Source organism: Vicia villosa, linkage group LG3 (assembly GCF_029867415.1).
Source record: "Vicia villosa cultivar HV-30 ecotype Madison, WI linkage group LG3, Vvil1.0, whole genome shotgun sequence".
Taxonomy (NCBI): domain Eukaryota; kingdom Viridiplantae; phylum Streptophyta; class Magnoliopsida; order Fabales; family Fabaceae; genus Vicia; species Vicia villosa.
Genome location: NC_081182.1, coordinates 80,497,050 through 80,522,119, shown reverse-complemented (window position 1 = coordinate 80,522,119; position 25,070 = coordinate 80,497,050). Strand labels below are relative to the sequence as shown.

Below are 25,070 nucleotides of genomic sequence, written 5' to 3'. Positions count from 1 at the left end.
TTAGATCACGAAATGCACCTGCACTGCACCCACTTAATACTGTAAGCAATTATCACACTTCAAAGTACACCCAACACAACACTACTAATTTTAAATTCTAAAATACTAGTGAAGCATATCTAACATCTTACATTAATGCAATTCAATGAACTAGTATTCATGGACAAAAAAAGTTAAACGCACACAACCCTATGTTTTCCCTTAATGATGGCATCTTTGATAAATGTACCAAGGATAATGGATAAAGTGGAGTAGCATTAATACTCCCTCCGTCTCATAATAAGTGTCCCATTTGAGTAATGCGCGGTTTTTAAGAAAATGATTGGATGTGTTGGTTTTAGTAAAAAAGTTAATGTCATTTACTAGAATACCCCTATCAATAGTAGTTGAATAACGTGAAAGTTAATAAATAGGGGTATAATAGTGGAAAAATAATAATGATTGATGCATTGGAATTGTAAAAGGACAATTAATTTGAGACAAGGAAAAACTACAAATGGGACACTTATTATGAGACGGAGGGAGTAATAAATTTTGTATTTATCTTTTGACATCAGCATTAAATATTAATTAATTCTTCAATTAAAGTTCTTAAAAAGGCATGATTTCTGCAAAAAGAACCAACATAATTAAGGGTAGAACCGTAATTGTGAAAAACGAATTTATTCGCTTTCTCCGACCCTTTTTTTCTCAGGTAAGGGACACACAACAAACTTTAAATAGAAAGAGAGAGAAAGAGAAAGAAAAAGAAGCACACTCATTCTGTCACTCTCTCTCAAACACATAACAAACTCTTATTTGATTCCGTTACTTCTTATGTTCGAAAACCCTAGCCAAACCCTTCTGTTATAACAAACTCAGAATTTCACGGTGACTGTTTGTGCTGTGAGTGAAAACCATGAACCGTCAAGTGCTACCACCGTTGCCGAAGAATGCTAGCTCGGTGGATCCTAAAATCTGGCGAGCAATCGCCGGCTCCGCCGTGCATATCCCCGCCGTTAATTCTAGGGTTTATTATTTTCCTCAAGGACACATGGACCAAGCTTCTTCGCCTCCGAATAACCTTTCTCCGCAACTGCTTTCACGGCCTTACATTCTTTGTTCGGTTTCTGCTGTTCATTTTCTCGCTGATCCGAAAACCGATGAGGTTTTTGCGAAGCTGTTTCTTCAGCCTCTCAATGATTTCGCTGCCATTTTTCCTCGTGTTCCTGCTCCGGAAGTTGATGACGGTGAGAGGATTTTCTCGTTTGCGAAGATTCTTACTCCGTCGGATGCTAACAACGGAGGTGGATTCTCCGTTCCGAGGTTTTGCGCTGACTCGATTTTCCCGCCGCTGGATTATAGTATGGACCCTCCGTATCAGTCTCTTGTGATTACTGACGTGCACGGTATGGCTTGGGAGTTTCGTCATATTTACCGTGGTACGCCGAGGCGGCATCTGCTTACTACCGGTTGGAGTAGGTTCGTTAACGGGAAGAAACTTGTTGCCGGTGATTCCGTTGTTTTCATGAAGAATACTAGAGGTGTAATGTTCATCGGGATCCGTCGTGCTGTCCGTTTTGTTCCGGCTCGGAGTGCTAGCGACGCTGCGAGATTGTGTCTTCCGATCTGCGGGGTGAGAAACAGGGTGGATGATGAAGATGAGGAAAATCAGGTGGAAGAGAAGTGTAGGGAGGGGTTTTCGAGGAACGGGAAAGGGAAGTTGTCGCCGAAATCGGTTGCGGAGGCGGCGGAATTGGCGGCTCAGGGGTTGGCGTTTGAAGTTGTGTACTATCCGAAAGCTGGTTGGTCGGATTTTGTGGTGAAAGCTGAGGTTGTTGATGCAGCAATGAGTGTTACTTGGTGTCCTGGAATGAGAATCAAAATGGCTGTGGAGACTGATGATTCTTCCAGGACTACATGGTTTCAGGGTGTAGTGTCCTCAGTCTCTGTTCCTGAACATGGCCCTTGGGGAGGTTCCCCTTGGCGTATGCTTCAGGTATGCATTGTTCCTTCTTTCTTTTCTATCTTCATATACTTGTTTAATGTGTTCTTAATGTGTGCGTTATTTAAGTATTAATTAAGTATGATGTTATATGAATAATCTAGCCACATTGATAAGGAAATACTAGTACACAACTATACATTTTATCTAGGAGTAGTGAAGTTTGATTCTGAATGTTTTCATGGCTTATGTCTCTACTTAGTGTTGTTTTGAACCTCTATTATCATAATGTTATTTATAAGTAAACAGAGGATAAACGGGTTGAGGTAGGTAAATAACAGTATGATAATAGTGTTTATCCTCTGTTTATAGTGTTTATAATGAAGAGGTTGAAGTAGGTAAGTAACAGTATGATAATAGTGTTTATCCTCTGTTTACAGGTATTGTCTACCACATATGATTTTGCTTCTGTTATGTCATTTTAATTTCTACATTTTTGTCTAGATGTTCTTCCCTCTGCCTTGTTGAATCACAAGACTTGGGTTGGTTGGAAAGTAGAAGAAGTAATTTTAGGATTTGTAAATTTGGTGAAAGCAATAGACACCATTCTTGGGACTTTAGAAGTTGCTAGAAGAAAGTTCTGTCTCTTAGGCTCGATTATGCTTTCCTCCCTTGATTGTTTTTTTTTGGTCCAGATTACAAGTTTTCTTTTATTAATACTTTTACAATATAATTCATTTAATGATATTATCAAACAGAATACTTCAGTTTTAGTGCAATGAACTTTACTTCATCAAACTGGGTTGTCTCTCTTACTTCAGCACTTACCGCCTTTAATTTCTTATGTCTAGATCTTCTAGCTATTGCGGTGATGACAAAAAAAATTACATGGAAAGAAACTTTTGTCAGAGAAGTTGTATTTTAAGAGATTATCATCATCTAAAATAACTGAATTTTTCCGTTTATCATTTCTGATAGATTACATGGGATGAACCTGAAGTGTTGCAAACTTCCAAGTGGGTCAGCCCTTGGCAGATCGAACTTCTTTCTACTACACCTTCACTGCATACACCATTTCCCTCAATGAAAAGGCTTAGAGGGCCCCATGGGGTGTTAACTGATGGAGATCCCTTTTCCATCACAGCATTCGCTAATTCAACAATGGGACAATTGAATCAATCATTGTTGAGTTACGGTACTTTTCCTGCTGGCATGCAGGGAGCCAGGCATGATCTATTTTCTGTTTCAAGTTTTTCCAACTTTCCAGGTGAAAACCCCCGTCTGTGTATGAGTAACTCCTTTGGCAACAACACAGTGCTGGGGTTGAAATCTTTGTCAACTGAGCTAAATGTTGGCAGTTCTCAATCTGATGATTTTTCACCAGAGAGCCAGAATAGTTTGCCTTCCTTTGGCACAGATTTTGTCCGGAACTACAACTGCAACTCAATGAAACCTGGGCCTGTATCGTTTCAGCTATTTGGTGCAGTCATTCAGACAGAACGGCCTGTTGAAAGTGGTTCGCATGGTACTGGTAGCCCTGGAGATGATAGCAGTAAGGGCTGCAATGAAACTGAAGGCATGAACAACCCTCTTGAGGATTCTTTGATTTACTCAAAATTGCTTGACAGACTTGATGGCCAGTGCCAAATAGCCTCAACTGTCGAGGCATGCTATTTGTGAAAGTAGTTGTGATGTCATGCACATAAGTAGCTGTACAGGTATGCTTATATCTTGGTGAATCATGTTTGTTACTAACTCAAATTATAGAACCAATTATTAATGCGTTATTGACAAATATCGTGTTGAAAAAATGGATAGTGTTAGCTCAGTGGTATTTGTTGGTGTCCTGTTGGAATGTATGACATGTTTTAGGGTTTGTTCTAATGAAGTGCTGTATAGATTTGTTCCTTCTTATATTTTCACTAGTTCATTAATTGATAATATAGGTCTAGTTGTTCCTAGATAAGTTTGATATAGTTATGATATGATGTTTGTTTCTGTTGCTAACTGAAATCTCAGCAAAAAACACTCGCAGGAAATTATATAAAACTGAAAGTAGAACAATAGGGAAGAATTTTATTGGCTTCAATTTTTAATTTTGTATGGCTAGAGTGTGTTCTGGATATTGAACACGGGGTCTTCAAAAGTACTGGCCAAAAGTACTTAACCAAAGTCATGACATGCTTTGTTGGCAATACATTCAAATGGCAACCATTATGCTTATTTTATCTTTCTTATTTTGATTATGACATCACATATCTAACTTGAATAATGCTACTGACTCATGATCGACATGTGAGTGATCTAGAATTACCGCCTCCCTGTTTTCTGTCTTTGATTTGAAAAGAACTTTTCAATCCTTGTAAAACTTGAGAAATATCTTGTCAAAATTGTAGATCATATATTTTAAGAGGAACCGATTCAGCGGGCCGCTTAAATATTTTGATTGTGTGAATAGGAATACTTTTTTTGAAACTAGCCTAATGCAAGAAAATAAATGGATGTTTATCTTGATTGTTCAGAACTTCATTAGGGAGGAAAAAAGATGCAGCTTCTCATGGCATGAAAATGAATGAATTAAAAAACTGGTATTTGTGACTCTCTCATCTCAAGTGAGTGCCTTTATATTGTTGAACTGCTTATAGTTGTTAGCATGATTTGCTGTTTCGTTTAAAGTCACACTCCATATGTGTATAAAATCCACGTTCAATTACTATTATTATTATTATTATTATTATTATTATTATTATTATTATTATTATTATTATTATTATTATTATTATTATTATTATTATTATTATTATTATTATTATTTTTTGCTTAACTTTGGGTGCTTTCTATGCAGGTACTTTCTTCAAGCAGGCAGGACCACCCTTTTGACCTTGCAGTATGCTGGTTATCTTTTGTTTGTCTTGTTGAATTTGGAACAATGAAACTATATTTGGAAAGATTCATGTATGATGTTACATTTGACGTTTTAAATATTTCCTAAAAAACAAGATATGTTGTCTCATTTTCGCCCCCACGATTGGATTATGAAGAAAGTTTTGTATGTTGCTGTTCATTTTATTTTTGAGCAGATATGTTGCTGTTCATTTTATTTTTGAGCAGATATGTTGCTCTTCATTTATTCTTTTGAGCAGATATGTGGCTGTTTATTGTCTTAACAATAAGCATTTATGTCTCGTAGACAGGAGAATATGCTATTCAGCGCTAGTTCTTAGTATTGGCTTAGGAAACATGTCTTGATACGTGGAACATTTGACCCTTTGACCGCGCTATTATAGGTTTTGGGCGACAGAATTGGTTTGTCTCATAATTTATCTTAAAATTTGGATATTGTTTTAGAAGTGATCTACGACTACAAGCATCGAAGATATTGTCATTTGTCAATTTCAATATTTGTGGGACAAAGGGAGTAAATCTATCAATAAAATAAGCAACTACTAGCTTACAACCGATATCTCTATCAGCTTCATTTGTTTTTCATTAAACCCATATTTTTAATAGTTTTAGTTATAAATTTTCTAGTCTTCAAAATACACCTTAAAACGTATAATCAACAAACAGCAAACATCTACATCTATTAGAAAAAATAACAAAGGAAGAGAAAATTGAGAGACCGAAGAAGTTTCGTGAACAAATGCTAGTTGTTAAAAATAAAACCGAATTGATTTAAACCAAATCAATGCGGTTCGGTTGATTCGGGTTTTTTTAAATTTTGTATTCTGAGATATTGGATCGAATTCTAGTATAGTCTCATAGTAGCTTCTTGATTCGACAGGATTAAGCATGAAGTCGAAGGTTGTTCACATGCTAGTGTTGAAGATGCTAGGGTTGTTAGCATGTTAAATTAGGTTTTAGTGTTTAAACCCTAATTTGTTAAGTTAGCTTGTTTATTAAGTTAGCTTGTGTAATGGGCCTTGTGAAAAAAGTTCATTAGTTTAGTATGTTAGATTTTATTATAAATAACATACTAGTTTTTCATCATTGCACACTGCGAATCCTAATTTTGGGTGAGGGAGGTTATTTGTTATTCTTGTAAACTTGTAATCTTGTTTTCTAAGAGAAAGTAAAAGAATAGCAGTTATAATCAATTCTTGTGTTCTTTATTCGTTCCTTGTTTTATACTTCGTTATTGGCATTGAATTCACAACAAATTGGTGCACTGAGCATGAAGAAGATGCCTTCAACAAAGTATGAGATTGAAAAGTTCACCGAAGAGAATGATTTCGGTCTGTGGCACTTGAAGATGAAAGTCCTACTGGTTCAGCAGGGTTGCTTGGAAGTGTTGAAGGGAGAGGTAGCCATGAATGTTGCATTAACGGCAACGGAGAAGACGACTATGATCGAGAAAGCACACAACGCAATTTTGTTGAGACTTGGTGATAAGGTTCTCAGACAAGTATAAAAGGAGACGAGAACATCAGGGTTGTGGATGAAACTTGAAAGTTTGTACATGGCCAAATCACTAGTAAATCGACTTTACCTGAAGCAAGCTTTGAATTCATTCAAGATGATTGAAGACAAAGTGTTAGTTGAGCAGTTGGATATGTTCAACAAGCTGATTCTTGATCTTGAAAATATTGATGTGAAGATCGATGATGAAGATCAAGCGTTGTTACTATTGTGCGCTTCGCCTCGATCACTTGCTCACTTCAAAGAAACTCTCCTGCATGAAAGGGAGTCCCTGACCTTTGAAGAAGTTCAATCAGCCCTGTATTCTAAGGACTTGAACGAACAAAAGGAGCATAAATCTTCGACCGTTGGTGAAGGTTTGACTGTTAAAGAAAAATTCTTGCGAAAGGATGGTAAGTTCGACAAGAAGAAAGGCAAAAGTCAGCAGAAGTCTTATAGTGGTGAATCATCTGGTATTCGATGCTATCACTGTAAGACGGAGGGTCACACAAGAAAGGTGTTCCCTGAGCACCTGAAAGATCATGGAGGTAAGGATAATGGCAATGTAGCCATTGTTCAAGATAATTTTGAATCATCTGATGTCCTTGTGGTTTCGAGCAGCAGTGACTCTAGGAAGGAGTTGATTATGGATTCAGGTTGCATTTGGCACATGACTCCAAACAAAGACTTGTTCGAGGAATTATGTGATCAAGATGGTGGATCAATACTGCTGGGAAACAACAAAGCTTGCAAGATTGCAGGTGTTGGATCTGTGAGATTCAAGGTTCATGATGAGTCAATAAGGTTATTGACTGAAGTCAGGTATGTTCTTGATTTGAAGAGAAATTTGCTTTCTCTTGGTGAATTCGACAAGAAAGCATAAGTTTTCTAAGGAGAGAAAAGTATCCTAAGAGTCATGAAGGGGTCGAAGGAAGTCTTGAGAGGCGTGAAGAAACAAGGCTAATATACCCTTGAGGATGAAGTTATAAGTGGTTTGAAAAATGTTGCATCCACGAAACCTTTGTCGAAGACAGAAATCTGACACATGAGATTGGGCCATGTCAGTGAAAGGGGTGTGGTTGAATTAGGGAAGCAAAATCTGCTTGGTGGAGACAAAGTCGAAAAGCTGAAGTTTTGTGAACTCTGTGTACTTGGAACACAGGGATCCCTTGATTACATCCATGCTGATCTTTGGGAGCTTGTGTCCATCACATTCAGGAGCAAGGTATTTCATTACTTACGCTACCAAAAAAAACTTCATGGCCAAGTTTAACTATTTATTTAATTTATTTAGCATGAATATATGATTTATTGCGAAGTATTCGACATAGGTGATGTTTTGGTGTTTTCATGTGAGTTATTGTGAAGCAATTGATATAAATGATGTTTTATTGATTTTTGTGAAGTATTTGATATATATGATATTTTGGTTTTTTTAAGTGAGTCCTTATGGTGAACCTACGGAAAGCTAAAAACATTTTCTATAATACAAAAATAATTTTGGATACAATGGATGATTATTTGATGGAGGCCCATGTCTTTTGTATGGAAGTAGTTTTGTATGGTGAGTATGTTAATGATGATGTGTTTTGACTAGCTGTGGTCATGCCTTATTGTGTTGTTGCGCATCATACATTCATAATATATGTTGATGGGACTTCGGTCCAATGATGTTTATAGGACTTCGGTCCAGTAATGTTTATAGGATGTTGGTCCAGTGATGTTGATAGGACTTTGGTCCAATGATATTGATAGGATGTTGGTCCAGTGATGTTTATAGGACGTCGGTCCAGTGAAGTTTTTGTGAGGTCAAAACTCTCCATCTATTGTATTTTGATGAAGACAAAGTGAAAATCAAATGATCATGTCAAAAAGTATGGAAAAAGCTTCAAGTGCATTTTATCTATTCAAATGATTCAAGACTCATCATATTGAAAACTAGCATCAAAGAATTCAAAAATTATATTTTGAAGATTAGCATTGATCTTGATTTATTGAGGTATATGCATGCATTTATATTGATAAATTTAGTGCTCAATTATTCTCCAAAAAATCACTTGCATGTATTGGTCATTTGTGTTCAAAATCACTTTCAAATATTTTTTATCATGTTTGAACCATGTTAAATTACTTTTAAATATAATTTATTAACTAGGATAAATCAATAGATGTTGCATTAGGTTGGTTCAAATAATTAGACAAATTATCATGCATAAAAATCTTTGATTCAAATGCATAAAATGAAAAATAAAATAAAAACTTTTTTTTAAAATGCTGTCAGCACTTGTTAAGTCAGGTCTGGTTAACTGACTTAACAAAACCTGATGTTGTTTGAAATTTGAAAAACTATTTGAAATTAAAATTTTCTACGAACTTATTAAGTCAGTAACCGTTTGAACCGGCTTAAAAAGTCTTGTACGTTTTTAAAAAAAATAGCAATTTTTTAATACTTTTTTATGCACTCTTCATGAAACATTTTCATTTTAAATTGACATTTTTCATGACTTCACCATGGTTTATAAATGTGTTATGCTCTTATAAATACATTAAAATTTCAAATTACAAATCACCTCTTCAGCAACAATTTAACATCATTGTTATCATTTAAATTTCAAAACAAGTGTTTGTGTTCTTGGACTTTCACAAAGAATTTTTCTACATGCATTTTCATATTAGTCTAGAAAAATTCATATATTATTTACAAACACTTGAGCACTATATTCTATCATTATAAATTGCTTTTTTTTTAGAAGAGAAGATCAATTATATTGATACATCACTCAAAGTGATAATTATTCTACAAATTTCATATTCTCAAAAATCTTGTTGTATTCATATATTATTTTTCCATAATTGTTGGAATTAAGATTACTTGGTTTTGTATTCCTTGTTGTCCAGAATTGTTGGAAGCAATAAGTTGAAAGTGAGAGGATTGTTCTCATTTCAACTTGATTATTTCAAGAGGATTGTTCTTGGTGGTTGAAATCTTGGTGTCCAGGATTAATGTTGGAAACAAGTGAGTCATTAAGGGAGGATTGTTCTCTTAGTGTACTTAGTGAAAATCCAAGAGGATTGTTCTTGGTTCAAGAGGACTGTTCTTGGTGTTTGTGTAGGTCTTGTACAAGTCACAAACTATAATAAAATCTCTTTCATGTTGAAAGGGGACTGGAGCACTCTCGGATTGTGAGGGGAACCAGTATACATCATTGTGTTCTTTACTTTTCTGCATTTACCGCTCTCATCACAAATCAAAAACCAGAAAAGAAAGAAACTTATGTATAAAATCTTGCACCAAACGAGAGAAATAAGAACAAGTTTTCTAAAACCGAATAATTTTTCAAAGTCCTAATTCACCCCCCTCTTAGGCGCACTCTTAAACTTACAGTTTTGGGTACCACATGCATATTAAGAAGTTGGTTTCATTGTATTATTATTACTATTACTATTGATTTGATAATTATGGATCTGTGATGGGAATGTATATGTTATAGTGTGTTGTAATATTTTATGACGAATGAAGTGAATGGATGAAATAACATGGAGTATGATCATGTGAACTTGAATTTCGATCTGCTAATTAATATACTCCAGTTTATAATATTATGATATCTCACCCCTTTTGTTTGAATGATACCTTTATATTGGTAACATGCAGATCATTTGAAGTAGCTCGAAGTGGAGTTTAGCTGAGGAATTGCCTTGCTTTGCGTAGTTGGATCGGTGTCGCTCTGATACGTAACACTTGGGGGTTTCGCGTTTCTTTATTGTTTTTGGGAGTGAAACTTTATAAAACTCCATTGCTGAATTTTTATTAGCACTTCACGTTGTTGATTTATGTTTTAAGTTTGATGCTGAAAATTTGTTAATGATTTGTACTATTATTTTCCGTTGCGATTAAAAGAAAAGAATTTCAGATATGATTAATTGTGTTTATGTGTTGCGTATCTGTTTGATGAGCTTTTGTGTAATTTTGAAGGTAGCATCCTAATGAATTTTGAAAATATGTTTTATTTTACTATTATTTTCCTATATAATTACGCGGGGTAAATTAGGGTGTTACAACATGCAGGATATTCCTCAGGATCATGATGTTTCTGCTTCTCCCCTCGTGAAATAGAGGGATATGGATGCCTTATTTGATGATTTTGAAAATCATCTTGTGTCAGATGAGGCCCAGAGTACCGTAGCACCAAACGAATGGAGTTACACTGACAATTATATCATTTGGTTATTCAAGATGTTCCATCCATACCTTACACAGAATTCTCCAAGAAATCCACCGAGGCCAGTTCATCAAGAGATTCTAGAGGAAGAGCAGGCTATGGACGATCATGCCACTGATGTGTTACCTGGGTGTCGTCGTATCATCAAGATCACATAGGCGGGTATTGATGGAGGATTATTTTTTATGGGTCTGAGGTTAGATGGCTACTAGATGCCATTATGGCGGACGATCAGGGGGCTCTACTGTACAGGAGACAGCAGAGGAATGCTGAGAGGGTTACGAGCCGACTCATAGTCCACCATATCCAGTAGACTTCGTTTATCTTTATGTATTTTGGTTTGGATATTATATTATGTGTATTGACTTTTTGGATTGTATTTGGATATCATTTTGGTTATTTTTGGCACAATTTGTGTGTGTATATATATTATGCTTGGATTGTATTCAAAATTTGTTGTAACTGGTTAATTTGTAACTTACTAAAATTATATTTGCTGATAGAAATGTATTTGCCGTAAAATCGAAAATGTATTTTCGATTCTAAAACAGAAATGCATCTCCGAAACTAACTAAAATCTAACAAAATAAGGTGTGTCTCAGAATGCATTTCTAATTTTCCAAGGACATTTTTGGAATTTCATAGAATGGTTTTCACCCTTATTGTATAGAGTGGAATAAAAAATTCCCAAAAAAAATTTAATTTGGGTCTTGCAATTAAATTTGTTCCAGTTAAATATATAACCAAAAAAATTGATTTTAGAAACTGAACCGTTTTAAACCGAACCCGATTAAACAATTAATTCAAATGGTCGAAATTGAGCATGTAGTTTTCACCCGTAGATTTGCTCGGATTGATGGTTTGGACCCAAAATCGAACTGAATCAATCTGATGTCTAACCATAAGACATATGCATCATTTGTTAATGATCCTTAAAAAAAATTATCATGTAGGATGATGATGTGAAGAATTATATGTCTTCTAATAGTCTCTTGTGTCATTAATTTTATACTGTTGCTAGGGTTGTTCAAAACCAAATCGGCCCAATAGAAAACCTCAAAACCGAACCAAACCAAACTGAAATCGCAAAAAGCTGCAATTAATCCGGATGTGTTTAGGCTATTTTTTAACAAACAGCGCAGTTCGATTCGGTCAGCGGTTTGTATTTTACAAACCGAACCAAACTGCATTATGTTACAATCCTCCAAACTTCAATTAACTTATATCCAACTCAAACTCAAGCCTGTTATGTCTTAGCCTTACGATTACGAATGATTTTCTCTTCCTCACACTTAATGTTTCAATTTAAGTATTCTCAAATCTCTTCTAACGGTATTGCACATTCTTCTCATCTTCTTTTCCAAATACATATCACATATTCTTTTCTAGTCTTTCATCTCTTAACTTCTTTCTTTTTCATCTTATTATTTTTATTCTACGGTTCTCTCCTCCAATTACGTTTTTAATGTTCATCTTCTTATCTAATCACATCTCTTCTGCTCTTTCTTTGTCATCTTTTCTAATATTTCATCTTTTTTTTTTATTTCATTATAATGTTTTTGATATTATTTTATGCTACTATTTTATATTTTTTATCCCACTTTTATCTAATATTATTTTTGTATATTAAATGAAAAGTTGTTATCCAAATATGATGAATTTTGTTGTTATTTGATAATGGATAAATGACTAAATACAAAGTTATGATGTCATCAATATGTGTATGTATGGCTCAATAATTTTTTGTAAAAAAAACTGAATCATTCCAAACCGCATTGGTTTGGTTCACTTTTATTTCTAAAAGCCAACCAAAATCGCACACTTTTTCCTCTTGTGATTCAGATGAATTTTTACGTCAAAACCGCCAAAACCACACCGCGAACACCCCCTAACTCTAGTTACAATATCTCTCTCCCCCACATCTTATTCTTTTCGACCAACATTTTTAGTTCATTATTTATACCAACCAATCCCTTTCATTTGAAGAGGTAAAAAAACTCCTACCTATTCCATAACTCTCCTCCATTTTCACAATTCACTCATAAAGATATAGTGGAGACATAAACACTAAAGCAATATTAACACGATTAATAGTATCCGTTACATTTTTTATGTTTTTTTAGTTGTACGTGGATTCTTTATGTTAACTTTAATTTTTTTCAATTTTATTTTAATTTTTAAAATCCATATTAAATTCTTTCGTGGTCCAATTCTTAAAAATATATCTTCTTATTTTTTATTTTATGTAATTTTATGAGAATTTTATTTTCTGTTTTACTATTTTTTTTTAATTTCTTCTTTTACGTGTATTTTAATTAATTTAAAAATACTTTCGTGCATTAAAAAATTTTGAAAATTGTATTTTATGATCCAATGATAGTCTCTGACCTACATTAAGTGAAATCTTAGTATCATTAGTGTCACCTCAACTTTTTTAAAAAATAGTTTGAGAAAAAGGTCAACAGTGTAAATATTAGTTAACATAAATGACTTATATGTAGCGAAAAAACAAAAATGACTAACTAGTTACAATTAAATAATTTAAAGGACATGAAGATAATTTTGCATTATTATTATTATTATTATCATAAATATAAGAAATTTTGGAAAAAGATTTAGTAGAAACAGCTATGAGATAATAAAATGTAATATAATATATAAATATATAAATTATAAAATAGTATAAATAGATAAATTAGATATTTAGAGTGAAACAAATTTATATTCAAACCTCTGTTAAAATCTAATAATAATGTGTATATATTTTTCAATAGACAAATTTTAATTATTTTTGAAATATTTTATTTTAATTTAACTTTAAAAAATATTTTAATAATAAAATTAATTTATATACATTATTAATTTTATTTACATATACATTTAATTTAATTAAATTATATCAATTATCAAATATACATTAGTAGAGATACTTTCAAAATTATTTAATTCACCGTATTGCCACATAAACTTATATACAAGAAATAGCACAAACTCTCTTCCTTTACTAGTACAATCCAATGGCTACTTCTCTCTCGAATCAAATTCTACTAGGTTGTTCATGTTCTTCTACTTCATTCTCTTCCAAATCTCGTCAAAAACCCAATTTCGCACGCTTTCCATCTCGCCCCTTTTCCGCCTCCAACACTGTCTTAGGGTTTCCAGCCCCCTTTTCCTCTCTCCATCCAACCTCACTCTTCGCTTCTTCCCAAGTACACACTCTCTGTTACTCACTCTATCTATCTTGTTTATTTTGCATCATACAATCATTTTGTTATTGATTCAGCGAATTTCGTAATTTCAATTTTAGGGTTTTTTTAATTATTTCTGAATTATAATCCTCTCTTTGTATTTTCATAGATAAATAACGAAACAGAAGAGATTCAAATTGATGAAGATAGAAAAACTTTACCCAGCTTAGCGATTCTTATTGAATCATACAAGAAAGCCTTTCTTACCGGCAACGAAAAGATTGCATCAGAGATTGAAGGAACAATACAATTAAAGCAGAATGAAAAGGTTAAATTGGTTCAGAAAGTATCTACTCTATCGGATGATAAGGTTTCGGTTAAGGAGCAATATCTTCGCTTACAAGCGGATTTTGATAACTTTAGGAAAAGATTTGACAAGGAAAGAGTTGGGATTCGATCGGATGCGCAACAGGGGTTCATTAAGAAGCTTTTGTTGATGGCGGATAGTTTTGAGAGAGTTAAGCGACAAATTGAAGTGGCGACGGAGAAAGAGAAGAAGATTGATGTGAGTTATCAGAGTATTTATAAGCAGTTTGTTGAGACTTTGAGGAGTCATCAGGTTTCTGTTGTAGCAACCGTTGGCAAGCCTTTTAATCCGTTGGTAAGTAAAAGAGTTTCTGATATGAGAAATTGTGTTTAATTTTCTTGCGAAAATGAGTTAGTTAAAGTTTCTGATATTAGGTTTTCTAGAGTAGAGAACCTTATAGAATGCAAGGTGCTAATAGTTAACAGAATAACTAGCAAACACTTGAATTCAACTATGATAAACTATGAAGAATCTAGGGTGATGCAACAGTTAGTTTGTTCCTTGATTCGTGTCTATCATGGAGTTAGATTTAGATATTAAGTTAATGTGTAAAGTGTGTTGTGTCGTAAGTGATGAAACTGTGGAAGAAATGTTTTGCTTGTTACTGTTTAGTTTGATTTTGGCATATAAGTTGTTTTTTTAAGAGAAATAGTACTGCACTGATGGATGTTGTGTTGTTTGGAATTGCTCCATATATTGATTTCCTAAGAAAAATATGTTGGGCCTTAAGAATTACTATGAACCAAAACTGAATGTGGCTGTTCTATCCTGTCAAGTATTAGTTACTGGTCTAAGCAACCATTAGTATTATTTAAGTAAGAATTTTTATTATTAGGATCAGTTACAAAACTTAGGCAGCATAAGAAGGGAAACAGAACCATGTTCTGGGCATGCTGAAAATTAGAAGGAGGTTATGTCTGAGGGAGAGACCAAGCTCTTGAATTCATGGAAGGGAGAGAGCCAAAACTCGAATTCTTAGAAACTTATTGTAATTGCTATTAAATTTTATTGTGTACCAGTTTTTATCAAAATATTTTTCCCGTGATTGGTTTTGGTAGAAACAAAAGTTTTTTGTTTGAGAGTTTTTACCTGCGATGTGAGTGGAGTTTTGTTTGGGTAATTCTTAATGAAAATTTATTCAAGTATTAATCAAGAGGGATCTGATTTTTATTTTATCATTTTATAACAGACATATATCCATATATAATGTTTAATGTCTTGTGACTGTAAACCTAGTTGCAAGTTAGAGTTTTTATATCATTTTCTATAAAGTAGTTTTCTCTTTATGGCTAATTTGATTATTGGTTGCCATGTACTTCTACCATATTCTCTAAGTTAAATTTCTGTTCAATTGCACTCGTGGTTGATTAACCATGATTGATTTTCATTTTTCATACATCTTTTTCCTTTGGAAAGTGAAAATATCTTGTTGAAAGTTTTGTCTCTTCTTATTACCATCATGGCACTTGTTTTCTATAAACACTAACGCAAACACCACACACAACACTGGCACCATCGGTAATTATTTGAGCCTTCAATCTAAAGTATGGTGCCACATGGCTTGTTTTGCTTATCCTATGTGGGTCTTCACCACATAATATGATTGAAAGACAAAAGCCAAAACTTGAGATACTATTCTGGCCTATAGTAGGTGTAGAAGGCATGTTTGATGGAAGCTTATAAAAAGTTATCCACCTTACCATTGTTTAATTTGTTTTTGGATTACTTTTGTTTCAGCTACATGAAGCCATTGGACGTGAGGAGTCCGAAGTGTTCAAGGAAGGGATTATAATTAAAGAATCCCGACGAGGTTTTGTGCTTAAAGATAAGGTTTTAAGGCCAGCATTTGTGAAGGTTTCCTCAGGTCCTGGGAATAAGAAATCTTCAGTGACACCTGCCAAGTCCGTGGAGCAGCCTTCAACAGCAGCTAGAATTGATGAAAGATAATTAATCTCTTGAACTTTCTCTGCTATTCATCAAAAACCTAGTTCCTTCTGCTTACATGGTATCTTGTCATTGGTAAACTTGAAATGATGCTTTTGTTCTATCGATATGTTGAGCCCAAGTGAGTATAATCATTAATCCATAATACGCATCTGTTGAAACTGCACTGCAATTTTGGTTTCATAATGGAAATTGGGAGTTATTTTTAATCATGAAAAATATATGAATTTATTGCGCAATTATTTTTTACAATTCAGAAATTATTTTTTCTTGAAACTTTCTGTTGCTAACTTGCTATTATCTTTGTTCCTCATGTTGATGTGTAGAGTTTTTACCATATCTAATGGAGGATAACGCTAAAGAGAACTTAACACTACGCCTTAATATTTCATAGGGCACTAACCAGAAAGCACTGCAATTTGAATTTTGAAAATATGTGTAGTTCCTGCCTTTGCCTGATAACTATGTTACTTGAAAGTTAAGCTATTAATTGTAGTTTTTAAGTAAAATCCTTTCATGAAATCGTGAGAAAATGCCAACTGCATTAACAGAGTAGGGGTGGGGGGAAAATAGATTCTCTATGTTATCTTGTTGACTAAAGTTTGGCCAGGATCCAAATAACTAGGTCCAACATACACCTAGCATATCCTTTTTTCCAGTTATCGATTTCATCAATTAGTAAATAAATGAATCTGACTGTGAAGTTTCAAAAGAAGTTTAATTCAATCAAATAAATGCATCTTTAATCAACTTAGTAATCATTATTTTTGAATTAGAGAGTGCAAAAAAATATGGTTAACTGAACCAAATTTTTAAACTGAATTACTTTGAATTATTATTTTTTTAACCATTTAAGTCATTTAAGTGATTAATAAACTTTTGTCAAAAAAAAAAAAAGTGATTAATAAACTAAATCATATATTATAAATCATTTAATTGATCAAATTTAAATAAAAATTCAGTTTAAACTATTTAATTAATTATTTTCAAAAATACTATTTGAAAATATTTGTTGATAAAAAATAAAGAGAATATCTCAATGCCTCCCTTGATACTCTTAGGCACCTGGCGAAATTCCAATTATGTCATTGTTTTCGTAGATGCACATACAGAACATTCTGTACCTACAGAACCTTCTGTTATATTTTAAATCAACTATATTTCACTCTAAAACTTCCATTTTTTTTACAAAGATGGAACATTAAATTATAGTACATTAAAGTAGTGCAATTTAAAAGCAATGTGATATACTACACCAAAAGAATACATCGTGTAAATCATTCTAATAGTGTCATATACATTATCAAAATAAAGTACATAAATGTAATCAAAATGCAGACATCAATAAAATCATAGGCATCATTACTGTGTGTTGGACAATATCCTAAGCCTTTTCTCTGCCTCTAGCCTCGCCTCTGCGTCCACCACGTCGTCTGCTGGCTACTTTGTCTCTACCGTCAAGTGCCTCACTTGTCCTGACAATATGTCTGCCACCCTCATGATACCATCTAGTATACACTTGTGATCAGACCCACAGGGAAGAAACCGTCAGCAATGCCTACCCGCACCATGTCAAGTATCTCACGACAGCGAGGAAGAACATCGTCGGTGTGGTCTAACTGAGACTGATGAGTCTGCAAGATCTCCTCATGGGCTGGTCTGGGTGGTGATCCCGCTGCAGTAAGGATCATGTATGGGTGTGATACCGTGAAGTACCAATTGATGTACCCGTCGGCGTAGCTCCAGTCTCTCTGATCTGGTCGCCTGAGCTTCGTCAGGAACCATGTGATGCTCAAAGTTTACAAATGCCTCATCCATCTACCGACGGGTCATCAGCATAGGAGCTGAGACAGAAGGGTGGTGAGGTATCGTATGATAGTACTCGAACTGCCGCATGACGCGGTCCATAAGATAACGAACAATGATGGTCGAACTGGCAGCCAACCATCCAAAATATAGGGCAACGTCATCCCATGCAACCGTCTCATGGTGAGAAACATAACAGTCGTATCAGATGTCATCGGCAGCCATGCGGTCAAAATAGCGCCTGTAAAGATCCGACACTTGGTTCCCTCTGAGGGGGTGAAGGCACTAGCACGCGGCATGGCTGTGAATACAAGATCACACTCACAAAGATGTTTTTGATTCATGGCAAACTCAACAAGCATACAAGCAACAAGGTACAAGCAGAAGAACTCAAAGAAAAGCAAGCATTGGTCACTCATAACAGAGCAGGTCGACCTACTATGCATACAGGTCGACTCAACACAAGCAAAATAAGAGGAACTCAGAAAAACAGCAGTCAGGTCGACCTACTCCCAACACAGGTCGACCTAAAATGAAGAAATTTACATATCATTCTGCTAGGTCGACCTACACAACAACTAGGTCGACCTAATCTGAGGAAAGGTCCCCAAAACGCATCTGAAGTGGATTCTGGTCGACCTACTTCTTTAACAGGTCGACCTAACTGGGAACAAATGACATTCAAAGGATATGCAGCTCTATTAGGTCGACCTAAGCACCACAAGAGGTCGACCTATCTGATCAAAAATGCCAAAATTTCTGGTTTTCTCTGCTCCAACTGATAAGCTCTCATATATATATTGTCCAAGGTTCAATTATTGTAAAGAACACCAAAGACTGAAAGATACACAAAGTCTTCTCATCTTCGTTCTTCATCATCTCCAACACAATTACACATAATCATTCTTGCGTTGAGGGTTAGTGATCGAGTTCGATAACGTCCATGGAACGAAATTGAAGATTCCTAGTGGGTGAAGATTTGTGGGGTTTTTGGTGAATAAAATTCGAGGGTTTTGTCCTCCAAGATAGGTGTTTCTTGGGGGTTTTTATCAAGAGGTTTCATCGAGGATCCATCTGAGTGTGAAGATTGAAGAACAAGGGTTCAAGGCAATTCAAGACACTGCAGAAAAGGGATCAAGTGAAGCTCTTGGATCACCTTGATCTGACTCAAGATTAAGGGGGAAGAAGATTCAAAGGATCGACAAATTCGGTTTATTGTTTATCGCTTTGCTTTCTTCTTTGTATAAACTGCTTTCAACATTAATGGAAGATTTCCCAATTTCAATTTGGAATTGGGGGCAGACGTAGTCGTAGCGAGGACGATCGACGAACTGCCTGAACAAATATCGTGTTCTTGTCGCTTTTATCTTTTCATTTACGTTCTGTTCATATTTGGTCATAATTGCAAAATTGATTAACGATTCAAGTGTTAAAATTGTGAATTAAGGTTCTGCATAAACATCACAATTCACCACATCTTGAATCATCATCAATTTGAACATTATCACCAAGTGTTTGTCTTTTTGCTTATTCCATTATTACTGCATTGCAAACCAAAGTTTGTCAATTTAGAAGTTAATTGATTTTCAGCTGTGAAACGTATTGATTCGATAACATATCACTTCATCGTTAATCTCAATTATCTTGTGGTTTTGTCACATATACGACCCTTGCAATAACGGTCCGGAATAGACGCAAGTCGATTCAGAACCGCTTTCGCTTTAGTTAGAAATAATTCCGAAAAACTCTGTGAGATCTATTCACCCCCCCTCTAGATCCTCAGGCCAGCGTCTAACAAGTGGCATCAAGAGCTCTGGTTTATTCCGTGCTACGTGAAACACTTATTGGAAAGATGGCTTCCGGACCTAAAGGGGCTCACAATAGAGCTCCAGTTTTCAACGGTGAAAACTATGGCTATTGGAAGGATTGTATGTGTGTCCACATCAATGCAATTGATAGGAACATCTGGACAGCTATTGTCAATGGTCCCTTTCAGATTACCATGACAAATGCAGCTGGTGCAGTTGTTCCAAAACCAGAAAATACTTGGGATGCTGAAGATGAAAAGAGATATGCATACGATTGGAAAGCGAGAAACATTCTAATCTCAGCTCTAGGAGTTGATGAATACTATCACGTTTCCCATTGTAGATCCGCTAAAGCTATGTGGGACACATTGCAAGTTGCCCACGAGGGAACGGATGATGTCAAACTAGCTAGGATCAATACGTTAACTCAAGAGTTCGAACTGTTCCACATGGAAGATGGTGAATCCATCGAAAACATGCAGAAGAGATTCGTTCACCTGAAAAATCGGTTAAATTCTCTTGATAGACCTGTTTCCAATGCAGTTGCTACTAACAAAATCTTAAGATGCTTGAACAGGGAATGGCAACCCAAGGTTACAGCAATAAAGGAAGCAAATGATCTAAACACCTTAGACATTACCACTCTCTTTGGTAAACTAGAGGAACATGAACAACACCTTAAATGCCTTGACATGCATGAGAAAAGGGAAAAGAAAGAAAAGAACATGGAGAAAGAGGTAGAGAAGAAGTCAATAGCTCTAAAGGCTTCAAGCTCCAAGACCTCAAGACAAGAGCTAGAGGATAGTGATACAAGTGATGACGAAGACTCCGATGATGAGGAAATGGGACTGTTTGTGCGAAGATACAACAAATATCTAAAGAAAAATGGAGCAAAACATTCTGACAAAGGCTTGATCAACTATAGAAAGCAATCAAACAAGTTCAAACAAGATGACAACAACAAAGGAAAAATCAAAGGCCCTTGCTTTAATTGTGGGAAAGCCGGTCACTACAAACCGGATTGTCCATACCTTAAGAAGGAAAAAGAGAAGAACCAAGGCAAAGGTCATAACAAATCTAAGAGAGCCTACATAGCATGGGAAAGTGACTCATCTAGTGAAAGTTCATCAAGCGATGAAGAAGAATCAGCAAACCTATGTTTTATGGCTCATCAACACAAGAAAAAGAAAGTTGTAAGTCATCTTAAACCTGAACTCGTAGATAAGGTATCTCATTCTCAACTAAAACTTGCTTTTGAAGAATTACATAGAGATGCAATTAAAGCTTTCAAACTTTTGGCCTCAAATAAGAAAATCTTTTCATATCTTGAATCAAAAGTTGAGAAAACCGAAAAGGATATGGAAGCTTTAAAACAATCTATGCTAGACATTCAAAAGGATAAAGTTGAAATAGATCCTACATCATGGTTTGGTTGTGAGACATGTCACATTTGGCAAAAAGAAGTAAGAGATCTAAAAGCCAAATTAGACAAGGCTCTACAACCAAAAGTGACCTTTGCGGTTGATCCAAATAAGTTCAAAAGATCGTATACTCCTTTATATAGTAAATACACTTTTGTACCAAAAGTATCAACTAGCAAAACAACATATTCTCATCATATTACCTGTCATTATTGTTGCAAAAAGGGTCATACCATTGAAAAATGCAAATTTAGGATAATTTTAGTTCCTAAAGGAGTATTTCAATGGTTGCCTAAGTGCAACAAATTGTGTACTCACTACCAAGGACCCAATGAAAATTGGGGACCTCCCTCTCTAAATTAATCTTGCAGGAAAAGTGTCTTGACATTGCCGAAAGGTTGTGGTTCCTTGATAGCGGATGTTCAAGACACATGACGGGAGACCTATCTCTTTTCGTTGAGTTTCAAGCAAAGAAAAAGGGGTATGTCACCTATGGAGATAACAATCGGGGAGCCATACTTGGTAAAGGAAGTGTAGGTAACCCTTCTACCACTACTATAACTGATGTGCTGCTAGTAGAAGGCCTTAAACATAATCTTTTAAGTATAAGTCAATTGTGTGACAAAGATTTTAAAGTAATGTTTACAAATTCTGGCTGCACAATAGAACATACTAAGAAAAGAGACATTATGTTTAAGGGCTTAAGAGTAAACAACATCTACATGCTAAACTTGGATGAGGTATCTAAGTCTAGTACCAAGTGTCTAATTGCTCTAGGCGAAGACTCATGGCTTTGGCATAGACGTCTCGCCCACATAAATTTTGACTTACTTAATAAAGTTGTCACAAAAGATTTAGTAATCGGCTTACCTAAAATGAAGTTTTCAAAAGATCATCTATGTGATGCTTGTCAAAAGGGAAAGCAAACAAAAATCTCTTTTAAATCAAAGAACGTGGTTTCAACATCACGCCCTCTTGAACTACTTCACATGGATCTCTTTGGCCCTTCAAGGACTAAAAGCATAGGTGGAAACACCTATGATTTTGTCATTGTCGATGATTACTCTAGATTTTGTTGGACAATCTTTCTACCTAGTAAGGATCAAACTTTTCCAGCTTTCACACAATTTGCAAGATTATGTCAAAATAAAATGAACAACAAAATAGTTGCAATTCGAAGTGATCACGGTGGAGAGTTTGAAAACTATCTTTTTGAAAAATACTGTGATAAACATGGAATTGAGCATAACTTTTCAGCTCCTAGAACACCACAACAAAACGGAGTGGTTGAACGTAAAAATCGGGTTCTAGAGGAGCTGGCAAGAACAATGCTGAATGAGGGTAATCTACCCAAGTATTTCTGGGCTGACGCGATTAGCACCGCATGTTATGTTTTGAATAGGATAACAATACGCCCTATACTGAACAAAACTCCCTATGAATTACTAAAAGGTAGAAAACCAAATGTATCTCATCTCCATGTATTCGGTTGCAAGTGTTTTGTCTTGAACAATGGTAAGGATAATCTTGGTAAATTCGATGCTAAAGCTGATGAGGGCATATTCCTTGGTTACTCACAATCTAGCAAAGCATATCAGGTATATAATAAGAGATTACTTATAGTAGAAGAGTCAGTACACGTGTCTTTTGATGAATCTTATACAAAATATGTCGAGAAAGGTCTTTCGTTTAATGGTGCAGGTCCATCCACTGAAGACATTGTCAAAGATAAGGAAGACGAGAATGAAAGTATTGTAAAGAAAGATGCTGAGAAAGAGAAAGATGAGTCTCATGATGAAAATGAAAAGGAAAGCATCTCAAACAATGAAGAACTTCCTAAGGCCTGGACAAATGTGAAAGACCATCCAATTGACAATATAATAGGAGACATCTCGAGGGGCGTTACAACACGCTCAAAGATAAGTAACTTCTGTCATCATTTTGCTTTTGTTTCACAAGTTGAGCCGAAAAACGCTAAGGATGCATTACTTGATGAGCATTGGCTAATGGCCATGCAAGAAGAATTAAACCAATTTAAACGGAATGATGTTTGGGACTTAGTCCCTCATCCGGGAGATCATCAAGTAATAGGCACTAGATGGGTTTTTCGTAACAAACTTGATGAAAACGGTGTTATTACTAGAAATAAAGCTAGATTAGTTGCCCAAGGTTATAATCAAGAGGAAGGTATTGATTATGAAGAGACATACGCCCCTGTAGCACGTCTCGAAGCTATTCGTCTCTTACTTGCTTATGCGTGTTCTAAAGACTTCAAGCTATTCCAAATGGATGTTAAAAGTGCCTTTCTAAATGGCTATATAAATGAAGAAGTCTATGTTGCTCAGCCACCCGGCTTTGAGAATTACATGTATCCAACTCATGTTTATAAGCTGAAACGTGCTCTATACGGTCTTAAACAAGCCCCTAGGGCTTGGTACGAACGTTTGAGCAAATTTCTTCTTAGTCAAGGGTACTCTAGGGGTAAAGTTGACACTACTCTCTTTATTAAAAGAAAAGATAAAGATGTTCTCTTAGTCCAAGTTTATGTAGATGATATTATATTTGGGTCGACTAATGCAAAACTTGTAAAAGATTTTTCTAAGCTCATGCAGAGTGAATTTGAGATGAGTCTCATGGGTGAGCTAAATTTCTTCCTTGGCCTACAAATCAAGCAACTCAGTCATGGAACGTTTGTGAGTCAAACTAAATACTGTACGGAGCTGCTCAAAAGATTTGGAATGAGTGAAGCGGAGGAAATTGACACACCTATGGCAACAAATACTAACCTAGACAAAGATGAGAAAGGTAAAGAGGTTGACGTGAAATTGTACCGAGGTATGATAGGTTCACTATTGTATCTTACTGCCTCAAGACCAGACATTATGTTTAGTGTGTGTATGTGTGCAAGATATCAATCTTGTCCAAAAAAATCTCACTTAAAAGCGTCAAAAGAATTCTGCGATATTTACGTGGAACTACTACATATGGCCTATGGTATCCAAAGGGAAATGAGTGCTATTTGGTAGGATTCTCCGATTCAGATTTTGCTGGCTGCAAATCCGATAGAAAAAGTACCAGTGGAACATGTCATCTATTCTCAAATTCATTGATAAGTTGGCATAGCAAGAAACAAGTATCGGTTGCATTATCTACTGCTGAGGCAGAATATGTAGCTGCTGGAAGCTGCTGTGCACAAATATTATGGCTCAAGCAACAACTTCTTGACTTTGATATTAAGCTTGATCATATACCTATCATGTGCGACAACACAAGTGCCATAAACTTGAGTAAAAATCCTGTCTTACACTCACGAACCAAGCATATTGAAATAAGACATCACTTCCTACGAGATCATGTAGAGAAAGGAGACGTTACATTTGAACATGTAGAAAGCAAGAAGCAACTAGCTGACATCTTCACCAAACCTCTAGCAACGGAGCAATACTTCAACATTCGTAGGGAATTAGGGATACTCGATATCTCTAATTTGGGCTAATTACGTTTGTTTTCTCTTAATGTTATTCCTTTACTTTATATCTATATTTTTCTTGCTAACATTTCTCTTAGCGTAAAGGTAGTTCATTATCAAGCCAGGCATCATTCCACATTGACTAAAGGCTGCCACTAAAGTTAACACCTACATATTGAGAAGGCGGTAACGTAACTGTTGTTCACTTCCAAAAATATTATTGATACTATAATATGCTATCAATTAACATGCTTATAGTGACTTCATACATATATCTCTCTTGCTCATGTATGTGTTTCATCTTTAATGTACCTTTAAACATGTTTGGCTCTCATGTTATCACTATCTACCTTTTATCTACTATACTATGAATGCTAGCGTTTTATCTATGTTTCTCTCGTTACTCTCCTCTTCTGTTTTTCTTGTATCTCTTTTGATGTTGTCAAAGGGGGAGATAGATGCTGAGTGTACGGGGGAGCTCAGCTGAGTGAATAGATGCTGAGTGTACGGGGGAGCTTTTAC

General features: G+C 35.3%; 2 protein-coding genes across 4 annotated transcripts; both read left to right on the top strand.

Moving 5' to 3' along the window:
* The first annotated feature begins 687 nt into the window (after positions 1–687).
* On the top strand, positions 688–5,409 carry LOC131662033 (auxin response factor 17). Of its 3 annotated transcripts, none has more exons than XR_009301368.1 (4): positions 688–1,978; positions 2,903–3,642; positions 4,447–4,512; positions 4,770–5,408. XR_009301368.1 is itself a non-coding variant. In XM_058931712.1 (3 exons), exons 1-2 carry the CDS (start codon positions 899–901, stop codon positions 3,602–3,604), a joined length of 1,782 nt encoding a protein of 593 aa, XP_058787695.1. In that variant the 5' UTR covers positions 688–898; the 3' UTR covers positions 3,605–3,642; positions 4,770–5,409. The 3 variants fall into 3 exon arrangements, 1 of the variants encoding a protein (XP_058787695.1); XR_009301367.1 differs by having other exon boundaries at positions 4,447–4,536; positions 4,770–5,405; XM_058931712.1 differs by lacking the exon at positions 4,447–4,512 and having other exon boundaries at positions 4,770–5,409.
* An 8,098-nt stretch (positions 5,410–13,507) lies between these two features.
* On the top strand, positions 13,508–16,253 carry LOC131662032 (uncharacterized). The gene is made up of 3 exons (XM_058931710.1): positions 13,508–13,754; positions 13,903–14,394; positions 15,838–16,253. The coding sequence occupies exons 1-3, from the start codon at positions 13,563–13,565 to the stop codon at positions 16,045–16,047; spliced, it is 894 nt and encodes a 297-aa protein (XP_058787693.1). The 5' UTR covers positions 13,508–13,562; the 3' UTR covers positions 16,048–16,253.
* The last annotated feature ends 8,817 nt before the right edge of the window (positions 16,254–25,070 follow it).